The sequence below is a fragment of the Archocentrus centrarchus genome, chromosome 8 (genome assembly GCF_007364275.1).
Source record: "Archocentrus centrarchus isolate MPI-CPG fArcCen1 chromosome 8, fArcCen1, whole genome shotgun sequence".
NCBI lineage: Eukaryota > Metazoa > Chordata > Actinopteri > Cichliformes > Cichlidae > Archocentrus > Archocentrus centrarchus.
In genome coordinates this window covers 12037988-12049964 of record NC_044353.1, presented here as the reverse complement: position 1 = coordinate 12049964, position 11977 = coordinate 12037988, and the positions used below count along the sequence as shown (strand labels likewise).

The 11977-nt window shown below is 37.6% G+C and overlaps 1 protein-coding gene across 1 annotated transcript; it reads left to right on the top strand.

Moving 5' to 3' along the window:
* The first annotated feature begins 282 nt into the window (after positions 1-282).
* Positions 283-11817, top strand: LOC115784299 (nuclear body protein SP140-like protein). The gene is given in 21 exon segments (XM_030735463.1): positions 283-464; positions 2638-2734; positions 2737-2811; positions 3031-3251; positions 3314-3320; positions 4748-4867; positions 5060-5161; positions 5164-5192; positions 5343-5387; positions 5484-5523; positions 6109-6189; positions 6286-6407; positions 6930-6941; positions 6943-7065; positions 7702-7770; positions 8982-9023; positions 9026-9117; positions 9364-9475; positions 9571-9645; positions 10741-10884; positions 11148-11817. Coding segments are annotated over 21 exon segments (1842 nt in total). The 5' UTR covers positions 283-320; the 3' UTR covers positions 11238-11817.
* The last annotated feature ends 160 nt before the right edge of the window (positions 11818-11977 follow it).

Genomic DNA, 11977 nt, shown 5'->3' with positions numbered 1-11977 from the left:
TCATGGGCTTTCCCATAAGAGAAGCGTTGGCCCAGCTTTGAGGGAAAACTTCCGCCTGTTGCTACATTTAGTAAATATTGTGATTTTAATGTAAACTTGGTGCTACTGATTGAGTTTCATTGTACGACGCGCATGTAAACAGTGCAGCAGGGTGAGGAGGGAATTGTTAAGGAGTTTGTTACCTGGTAAATACTAAGGAGGAGCACCGAAATGCAGTCTATTGTTCTTGTGCTGTATCCATAAATATAACATCTTGATGACAATGTGCGATCTCTTGGAATTGGTACAGTTTGCAGAAAAGGTGGGAGCACTGACCACCGATGGATCCGCTGGATTTCCTGGAGCCTGAGGAATTGCTGCGCTTCTTCCATTGCAATAAACAGAAATTTCTTGCATGGAAAACCCGCAACATCTTTCTCTGCAAGCTCAGGGATTACAACCTGATTCAGGAAGACAGTTTCAAGGTGAGGCAACTCACGTGGAAAGCTGCGCATTTGTTATTAACCTCGTCACACTCATTTCATTCCTATTTGAATAAAAGGGAGGCTTCTGTGAGCGGGAACTGAAGTACGGAAGTACTACATGCTACTCAGGGTTGTTGTTGATAGACATAAAGTGCTGCCGGAGCATGCACCCCCCTCCCCCCTCCCCAGTAGATCAAGCAAGTCTTTGTTGTCTCAGTGCTTGTTACAGTGCTATCGTGCATAATTCATTATTGTCCCATCGCCGTATTGTTGCTTCGAAAATTGATAAAAGTACTGGAAAAGGTAAAAATGTAGACACATGAAAAATCTGTTTAAACATACATCTTTTATAATATATAAGTAGTATATACAAGTATAAATGTCATGCGAAGATAAGACTGAGCTCAATGAACTGAATATTGTAACTTTGCATAGTTTGTAATTCACAATACTATTAGTGAAACTCATATTTTCACAACTAAGCCACAACTCTTTCTCTCTCTCTCTCTCTGTGTGTGTGTGTGTGTGTGTGTGTGTGTGTGTGTGTGGTTTGTGTGTGTGTGTACTGTGCAAAGTTTCTTCATGTTTTGCAAGGAAGCTGGAACTAGTTGCAGAGATTAATTGAAACGTGGAACATAACATACAGTACAAAGCAGAGTTTGTACAACGAGCCTGAAAGTCAATATTTGGTGTGACCACCTTATTCTTCAGCACCAGTCTGAACTCTCTGAGGCAGCTTTCTTCACATTTCTTTAAGTGGTCTTCAGGAATAGTTCTCCAGGCTTCTTGAAGGACATTCAAAGCTCTTCTTTGGATGTTTCAGCTTTTGTTCTGTTCACGTGTGATGATCCACGCTGCTTCAATAATGTTGAGGTCTGGGATCTGGGAGGCCAATCCATGACCGATGTGTTCCAATGTCTGTTTTACTTTCAGGTATGCTTTTACTGCATCTGCAGTGTGTTTGGGATCATTGTCATGCTGAGAAACGAAGCCATTTGTCAATCACATTGCTTGGTGGATCAAAGTCTGACAGTACTTTTCTGCATTCATAACTCATCAGGTTTGACAAAATTGCTAACAATACAAGGTGTTGAGTTGATTGATACTTACTTAGTTAACAGTTAAATCCAGAATTTAATTCTACCAATTAAAAAAGTGAGTCAGCAATGAGACAATTAGATTTAAGCCTACGCTGTTAAAAAATGATTGTTAAAAAAAAAAAAAAGAAATATACTGTGTTGTAAAATCATGGAAACATTCCAGCAGCCTGAGGTGCCAGTAAATAACAATAAAAAAAAGGATACAAACAAAAAAAATTAATTAATCTGGCAGACTGGATTAATTACCAGCTTTCCAAATAGTAGGTGACATGCTGTACCCCTGAGATACCGCCAGCCCAAACAGCACCTGATGTTCCCCCATTCAACTCTAACCAGCCGACCCTACTAGCTTCTAAGATCAAGACAAGTGCAGGGTGGTTTGGCTGTAAACTGAAAATCACTAATGCTTGCAATGTTATATACTCATGAAAATAATAATAAAAATTAAAATTGCTGCCCCAAATGGAGGAGTTAATATGGAGAGATTATATTTCTCGGTTGGCTTGAAACGCCTCAGTGTTCCCCCAGAAAAGCTGGAGGATGTGGCTGGGGAGAGGGCAGTCTGGGTTTTGCTGCTGGCTGCTGCCCCCACACCCGATGAGGGATGGCTGGATTGTATTATTATATACTTTTTGTGGTGAAAACTTCCATAATGACACAATATATCTGTTATTTAATGACAAATCCATGTAAAAATTACATTTTTTGTGTCATTTTACACTCAATGCCTCAGATCTTAGATATGTATTTACAGCAGTAAACAAGATTTAACAGTTTATCTTAAAATAAATGTGACAAATTCCTGAAATTATGTACACTTCTGGCTGTATTCATTTTTAGTCATTTTGTGGAAAAAAAAAGTTTTCTGTAAAAAAAAAAAAAAAAAAAGTAAAAATCATGTTTATTCACACTTCATTTTTCACATGATTTTACGTAGACATGTTAATTCACTATCTGATTTTGTAATTTTATTGATATTTCACATATTTAAAAATAACAGGAAAATTCTGTAAAATTTAAAGCAAAAATTAGTGTAGGTCAAACTCAATAATTTGTCAATACTGTGTGTGCAGAAGGTGAGTCGCAAGAAGAAAAAGAAAACACGGAGCGGGGGCCTTTATGAAATCCTAGACTGGTTTGAGAGAGAGCGATCACAGCACATCAAGCTGTTCTGAAGTGTGCCTTCAAGGAAACTATCCTGAGCTACAACCCCAAACTGCAAATGCTGCGCAACAGCCTCATGGACGGTGAGATATTCTATTTCATGATGCTCTTAATGACTGGGTTTGCTACTGTATATTATATATATATACAGAACAGTCACTCTGTACAGCTAATATGTGAATATGTTGTAATTTAGACGACATAAGTTCTGTTAGCAAGTGAGTATGCTGTCTATTAAGAGTTCAACAGTGACATTTAGAAACTGGGATATTTATTAGTCTTTGGACTTCATGTAATTTCAGGGTCTTTCCATTTTGACACACAATACCTGAAACAGTGGAAATGGGAAGAAAGAGACAAAAGTGAAAGCACTGAATGTTCAGAAGATGAGGAGAAGGCAAGAAAACTCAGTGAAAAGAAGAGGAAGCATAGACGCAAGAGCATTTGTAATGAGGAGGATGAGCAGCCTGGTCCATCAGGCCATTCTACCCCGAGTAGGAAGAAGTTCAAGAAAATATGTTCTGTAAGTTACCTGATGCTTTACTTCTCTCATCTGTAACCTTTACCAGCTCTCACTGGTGTTAGGACCCAGGTACACCCAGAATACTACCTGGATGTGCCTGAAAAATCACGGTGCCCAGGAGCCATTCTGATCAATGACCGAACAATATCAGCCGGCTTGTTTCACAAGCTGAGCCCAGTAACAATAAAAGTCTTGTATTTTTATTTATTTTTTTATTAGTTTATTTGACAGGGACAGTGTACATTAATTAACATTCCTGAAAATGCACCAGAATTAGCCAAAAGGCTATTTTTCATCTGTTGTCCCTGGACGGATCTTAAAATTGTCTACCTAAATAACAACAATAAGAGGATTACAATGAACGAATATAAACAGAGCAATACAACAGATTATAATTCTTCAATCCTGTTGAAAAAAACCAGAATCCAAGTTAACTATAATACAGACATTAGGATAAAAATTATACTACATATGAACATAGAGACACAAGTGGCAACAGGGTTGGGTTGAGGGGAGACACTGTCCATAATCCTATTAATGCTGACATATCTGATGTGTTATGAACCAGTTTTTTAGATGCTTTTTGAACAGAGTGTATGTTGTCAGTTCTCTAATGTTTTGAGGGACACAGTTCCACTCCTGTGCTGCTGTAATTGAAGAGGCACTTTGACTGAAGGCACTTTTCCTGAGAGGAACAACACAGTCTCCTCGGGCCGCCCCTCTGTTACTCTGTGGGTGGCATTTCTGAAGTAAACAAACTGACTGAGTGGAGGAGATGTCAGACCGTGGATGATTTTAAATATCATATTGTATTGGTGATCTTTTCAGTGTTTGTGTAAGTGTCAAGCCTGGCAACCATTAGGACCAAAGCATAACTGTCAAGTAAGGTGGTTTGTTACTAGTTTACTGGTTCCATTAACTGTTGATACACATAAAAACAGCTCCAAAAATTAAAAAGAGACCCAGGCAAATTGATGACTTAGTTCTTTTCACCTTGATCAGCTGATATCCATCTACTTGTGTCTACTAATTGCTTTAGAAAAAAAAAAACTGAACATGTGTGCGTTGTTTGGAAGGGTTTCCAAGAGAAAGCCTCTTCACTCTAAAATGCACATGGCAGCACGGCTTAGGCTTGCAAAGTTTTATCTCAACAAACTGCAAGACTTCTGGAACAATGCCCTTTGAAGCCTCTGCATGTTTGGAGAAAACCAAAACAGCATATCAGCACAAACACCTCATACTAACTGTCAGGCACGGTGGGTGGAGGGGTCATGATTTAGGCTTGTTTTTCAGCCGTTAAGACCTGAGCACCTCGCAGTCATTGAGCCGACTATGAACTCTTCTGTATACTAAAGTATTGGTATTTTTATTCAAATCTTGAAAAAGGTTAATCAGTGTGACAAAAATAGGAAGTGAATGAGCAAGCATCTTTGAATCAGCACCATCTTTTTTTAATGCGATTCTTTTTCTTTTTTTTTTAATTTTGCATTTCTTAGCTCCTCCCATGAAGAAGGGAGCGAAGGATGACATTTGGACCTGGCCCCTTTATAAGTCCCAGCTGCCAGTGAAATGTGGAACAAAGGAGGGAACACTACAAAGAGACAAACTGGCTAAAGGTCAGACAAGCAAAGTCTTTCATTGTTGCGTTGTTGTCCTTTGATCAGCTATGAAATAAAATGTTTCTCTGTGTGATGAAAAAAATATAAGGTACATATATTGCCCATAACAACAGATGATTTATGGCTGAGATTTACACTGCCTATGTGTGAGAACATTTCTTTGAATTCCTCGTCCTCTGAATGTTTCAGGAGAGAAATGTATTCTGGTTGATAAGAAGTGGCTTACTCCAGGTGAATTTGAGAGGTTTGCAGGGAAGAAGACCACGAAGAACTGGAAGCTGAGCATTCAATGTGGGAGCACCCCCTGGGAAAACTTATAAAGGTTGACGAAAAGAAATTTTGACCATTTTTGACAAGACTATAATTTGTGCTTAATCTCTGTCATTTTTCTGTATCTTATTAGGTCACTCCTCTTGCAGTTAGCTGTGATAATCTTATTTTCACATATTTTGTTTTTTGTAATTTCTCACAGGAAGGTCACCTGAAATCAGTGAGCTACAAACGAGGAAATAAAAAAGTAAAAACAATGTTAAAAAAAATACATAAATTAATAAATTCTTACTTATTTTAGTTTTTCTAATCTGAGCCATATTCTGCTTTTTCTTGCTGCTAGGCCAAGAAATCCTTGTTCCCACTTGGAGATTTAACCACAGGTTTGTTGTATCACTGTGAAACACTACTTTTATAAAACTGGAGTGTTTTTGGTTCCTTTTGAGTTCTCTCCCACAAGCTATTACAAGAGCATCTGTTATCTAACATTAAATATTAAAGTATTAAAAGCTAATGGCATTGATTGAGGCAGGCAGGCAATGCGCCCCTTATGCACCAATATAGTACAAATACAGTACAACTAGAAAAGCCTGACTATATGTAATATATATATATATATATATATATATATATATATATACAATTTAAAATTTGTCTCAAGGGGCTTAATAATCTGTACAGAAAACAACATCCTTTCTTCTTCGACCTTCAGCTTGGATGAGGAACAGCTACCATTAAGGGCAAAATGAAAAACAAGACTATAAATGGGTGAAGGCATATAGCTGGAAGGCAGTAATTTTAGTTTCTCTGAGTAGAAATATTGCCATTAAAATCTTTTCTAACATTCTTTTAATATTGTACAAATATTTGAATTATAAAACTCAGAATTTAAAATGTGCATATTTAAGAAAAACATTCAGGTTGAGCCTCTTTTTTCTTATGTTAATGTCTAAAATCCTCATTTTTAGAGTCTGAGGGTGAAGATGAAGAAAAAGATGAAGAGGGTAACCTGGAAGACCAGATTTCATCAAGTGATGAATGTGTCACAGGTGCTAGTTGCTACAGTGTGATATTTGTGATAGAAGCTCATTTAGGTGTGCATGGCTAGGTTATGCATTATATTTATAACATGTAGTTTGTTTTAGATGAAGAAGAAGCAGAAGAACAGACCATGTTGCAGCCAGAAGCCAGTCTTTCCAAAGCCAAAGTGTTCAAAGTTACATGTGGCCGTTTAGCTGGGACATTACACAAAAACGTTTTGCATCAGGTAGCCATATCTTTAAAATATATTTTCATTAATGTCTGACATAAAGTCATTAGAAAAATAAGGTTTTCACAGTCCCATGAAAAACTTAGTACAACCTTACTGCTTCCATGGAATTAAGAGCGAAAGTAGCAGCCAGGTGCTGCTAATCAAATGCACTCAGTAAGTGTGAGCACCTCGATAAAAGTTTTGCCAGATTGCAGGTCTGGAGAATTCAGGTGTGTGTTAACGCAATACCACAGCCTTCCTGGGAGTAGACTTCCCCAGTGTCAAACTCTGCAATGCTCAGAGAAACTGTAAAAAACCTGAGAGCTGCATCTCAGAGTGTACAGGCTTCGGTTAGCATGTTAAATGTTTACGTTTGTGACGGCACAATTTTCAATGGACTGCATAGAATTCTGTGAAAACTTTCTTTTTCACATGACTGTATGAAGGACACACATTTTGGTGCTTTGGCATTATGTTTACTTTAAAATGAACGAAATGGAAAGACTTCCGTTGAGGAAACTTTCTTCTCAAAACCAGGGACAGCTGGAAGAGCATTCGTACTGAGACAAGCTGGATGACCCCAATTGAGTTTTGCAAAGCATCGTGTCTGACAATGTCTGCTGGAAAGAAAGACATCGTGTGGGATGGAAAACCTCTCACTGTTCTCATTGAGGTGGGTTTTCATCACAGACTCATAATTGACTCATAATTGACTACAACTTTGTATTTTTATGTATGTGAGCGGTGAATGAATTTTCCTCAACATTACAATCTTTACATTTTCAATTGTGGTTATTTGCAGTCATCAACTTTCAAGCAGTTAACATGGTATAAAAAGCATCCAAATGCAGAGGGTTATCATCTAGTCACATTTTGATGAATAACCACAGTTCGCCCCTGACCACACACCAAATGCATTATCGATGTTTCAGCACCGTACAGCAGAACAGCAGACTCTGGAGTTACCATTAATACCAACTATTCAATATGAACACACAATAAAGAATCTAAAGGCAATGAGCACCTATTGCAGGCAAAATACCTAGAATCTGTACCAGTTTGATTTCAGAAAACCTTTTTTGTATTATAATTTTGAAGTTGCCGTTCATTCGCGTCAGCACCTGATAAGACAAATAATTGTTTTTGGGTAATTTCAACTACAGATTAATTCTACAGTTTCATGAAACTGTGTCTCACCTGTAAACCTGAGGGCAAATTTAGCCTGGCGGTAATAGAGTCATAGGCTTTATTATGCCAAAAAGATAAATGATGTATCAAAAGGAAGACACTGTTACTTTGTCTTTTTCAGGCAAAGATCTTGAAGATCCATTCACTTCTGTGTAACTGCCAAATGTGTAAACCAGACCCTAAAGACCTGGTAAGACTCAGACAAGTTTCCTCCTGCTACACTGGAAAAAATATTGCATGCTGCTTTTTAAATTGTACAAAACCTGTCTCTCTAAACTTACAGTATGTGAGTTTTTACAAACAAGGAACTTTTTTCTTTCTTTCAGTTGTCTTGTTCTCATGCAGAAACATGCAATACTAACCCACCTTCAGAGTTCAGCTGTTTTCAGTTTTCAGTTTATTTGTATAGCTTAATATCACATGCAGATGAGCTGGACTCTTTTTCTTTCTGATAGCAACTTAATGTATCAGCTTCTATTCTGACCCCCAGTTGCCTTAATGTATACGCTGTGCTGTTAGTCTAAGTAGGTCAGACCAAACATTTGCCTGTTGCTTCTGAAACAGGCTCTTTTATGTACATAGATCAAAGTCTTAAAATTTAGATTTTTCTACATTTCAACACCACCACTGTCCAGAGGCACACAGACGTCTCCAAAATACCTTTCATGTATATTGGGTTTTTCATCATTCACTCTGCTGTGCAATTTCACATCCTTCAGAGTCTGAAAGGCCTTAAAATCAAACCTTATGTGGCAAAGCCTTTACCGCAATGAAGAAAAAGTCTGTGCCAGGCCAGATTAGAAAGTCTACCCAGTAATGAATGCAGCCTAATCATGGTTTTGACAAAACTTTAATAGCAACTGAAGCTTGATGCAGCTGATCGCAGTGGTCCTTTCCTACCTGCAGATCAATCCACAAGCACTTCCAAAGCAAGAGAGTTTATTTACCCACAAGGCACAGCAGTAGTGGATTAAATTATACAGGATCAATCAATAACAGCAAATGACAATGTGTCTTTTCTTCACTTCAGACAGCTGCAGAAAAGTCATTTGTTATGAAGCCATCACTCTCCGTTAAAGCTGTTAAGATATTTCATTTAGCTGTTAATAAAGCCTGATCTGATCCTCTGACTGAAATCTACTCAAGTGTTATGGATGCATTCCCATAACTACATGTAAGATGTGGCCTCTGCAATTATTAAAGTAACTGTAATAACATAGCCTCATGCATGGCCCTACTGCATGCGTGTTGTGGTTCTGCTGTGTTACATTAATTAGAAATGACAGTCGTAAGTTAGCACTTTAGCAGATTGACAGTGTTGCATCTCCCGTGTCTGAAAGGGGCTATGGAGTCGTTTTGTACCTAAACAGATTTTCTGTGATGTACTGTACATTCTGCCAGGAGAATCAGAACAATGATGACGAGTGTTGCATCTGTAAAACGAAGAAAAAGAACAAGAGCTGGTCGAGTGCGATGAATGCCCTCGATCCTTCCACCTAAAGTGCCACCTGCCTCATGTAGATGACGCAGTTTTGAGGTGAGCTTTGCTGGGATAGGAGCCATCTAATAGACAAAAATAATAATTGTTGTTTCTTTGTTTGCCCTTTTATATGTTTTGCTTGAGCCTAACAAAGACTTTCTTTTGTATTTTAAACCTACATGAATCTGCAGCTTTAACGGGATGAAAGCAATGCTCCCCTTATACAGACCTGCTCCTGAGCGCTCAGCATATTAAGCAAGAATGTTATTTATATTTTTTATTTAACCATATGTGTGTGTGCAGCGATGACAGTTCCTGGTGGTGCACATTCTGCGTTTTTAGAACCAATCACGTATGCTATGACAAGCTGGAAACGAATGCAATCATGTTGCGCCAAATATCTCAACACATGATGGTGAGAGCGTTTTCATTAGCTTCAAGTTTGTCCATCTAACTGCCTGTCTCTCTGTGACACTGCTGTGACCTGTGTCTCCTTTCTTTCATCTACAGCAATGCCAGTATCTCACCCTGTGTCTGCGCAGTGCTGATGAGGAGCAAATGTTTTCTACAAACCCAGCGCACTATGTAATGCGACATGTATCTAATGTTAGCGCATACTAGCTTTCTATTCATTAAAAGCAGGTTTTAAAAGTTCATGTAAAACAAAGCACAGTGCTTTGGAAAAGTGCTTTCCCCTTTCCGGATTTCTTAGTTTTTGCATATTTGTCGCTCTTAAGTGTTTTGGATCATCAAACAAAGATGACTCCAGTAACTACAAAATGCAGTTTTTACATGATGATTTATTTTATTAAGGGAATAAAGCTAACCAAACCTACCTGGGCCTGTGTGAAAAAGTAATTTCCCCAGTTGTTAAATCATTGATCAACCAATTCAGTTGCACTAGCCACACCCAGGCCTGGTTACTGCCTGGCCTGCTAAATCAAGAAATCACTTAAATAGAACCTGTCTGATAAAGTGAAGTAGGCTAAAAGATTTCAAAAAGCAACACGTTATGCCACGATCTAAAGCAACTCAAGAACAGCTGAGAAACAAAATCACTGACATCTGTCAGTCTAGAAAAAGTTACAAAGCCATTTCTAAGGCTTTTGACTCCAGCAAACCACAGATATTATACACAAATGGAGAAAACTTGGAACAATGGCGAACCTTCCCAGGAGTGGCTGACCTACCAAAATTACTCCAAGAGTTATGCAGCAGGACAATGTCCACCTCTGAAGGACTCAAAAACACTGAAATGAAGGTTTTAGAGTGGCCTAGTCAAGGTTCAGACTTAAATCCGATTGAGATGCTTTGGCATGACAGGTTGTTCATGCTCAAAAATGCCCTTGAATGTGGCTGAATTAAAGCAATTCTGCAAAGAAGAGTGGGCCAAAATTCCTCCACAGTGATGTGAAAGACTCATTGCCAGTTATCACAAATGCTTGATTGGAGTTCTTGCTGCCAAGGGTGGCACAACCAGTTATTAGGCTTAAGGGTCAATTACTTTCTCCCATAGAACCATCTTTGTCTTATATTAAAATTTATTTGCTGATCTGAAACGTTGAAGTGTGAAAAATATTCCAAAAAATAAGAAATCAGGAAGGGTGCAAATACTTTTTCACAGCACTGTACATGTAATACTCTGGCTATAGTCCTCTGGATGTCTGCTTTCTCCCACAGCTGAAAAACTACACTGCTTCTGTTAAGACGCCGATGTGGCTGGGCAAAGTGACAGAGAAACTCCAGCACAATCAGTACCAAACTATTGGCGAGTTTGTTTCTGATGTCCAACTCATTTTCGCCAACTGTGCAACATACAACCGGGTAAGAAACTGTCAGTGAAAACTTCATGATGACATGAGTCTAGAAAGAATAAGTCTACAAAAGAACTGTATAAATGTCAGTCTGGCCCATGTATGGATGGTTTGTTTTCATTATTTTTAATATGGTTTTGAAAGGATTTCATCAGCCAGTAAAAAAGAATTGTTGGATAAAATTGAATTTAGAGATTTCAAAACTAATTAAATTAATCTGATTCTGTTTTTCCTTTGGGACTTATATTGGTGTGTTGTGTTGTTCTTTTTAAGAAAAATCCTGAAATCCTTGCGATCGGTGACCAACTGAAGCAGTTATTTGACAGCGAATTTAAGAAGGCTTTCAACATCCAAGAAGAGTGACCTCAAAACAGCGTGAATGTTTTAAACTCTTCAAATCTGCGAAAAGGTTTTTAAATAATGACATACACGTGTTACAGCTTTTTAGTAGAATGTAAATAATGGTTAAAAAAAAAAAAACTGAAATCACTGTTTATCAAGAGAATGCACAATGTCATTAAATTCAAGCATTAACATACATTTTGAAAATGAACTACAGCATACCAAGTGTTCGTGTACAGACAAATAATAGCAGAGCCATTATGGGATATTGCTCATCATATCACAACACATTACAGTACAATATTAAATGGAGTCCTTCTATTGGCTACTTTGTTTACATATAAATGCTACACTGAATTGCACACAAACATAAATGCCCACGAGTTTATTGTAATTAATGATTTTCTTCAGTGCACTAAGGACAAAAAGAGCTCTAGGTATATTTAAAAGTTAAGTTAAAATAAACTGGGATAATTTTTGTATGAACTTTTTTAATGTTTACTTTGTTGCACACATAATTCATATCAGATATATGATTAAAACCTGAATGTATTAGTCCACAGAGGATAACTATGTCATTACAGTTTAATTAATTTGCTGTTTCCCTCTATGTTGTATCTTTTTTTTTTTTTTTTAAATAAAATGCATTTTCCTCATACCTTGTTTATATCAGCAATTACTGCAACTGCAACATACATTCAGGAAACCCGGAATTCTGCATTTCCAGTTAATATTAAAGTAATTGCATGCTGAAAGGTAAA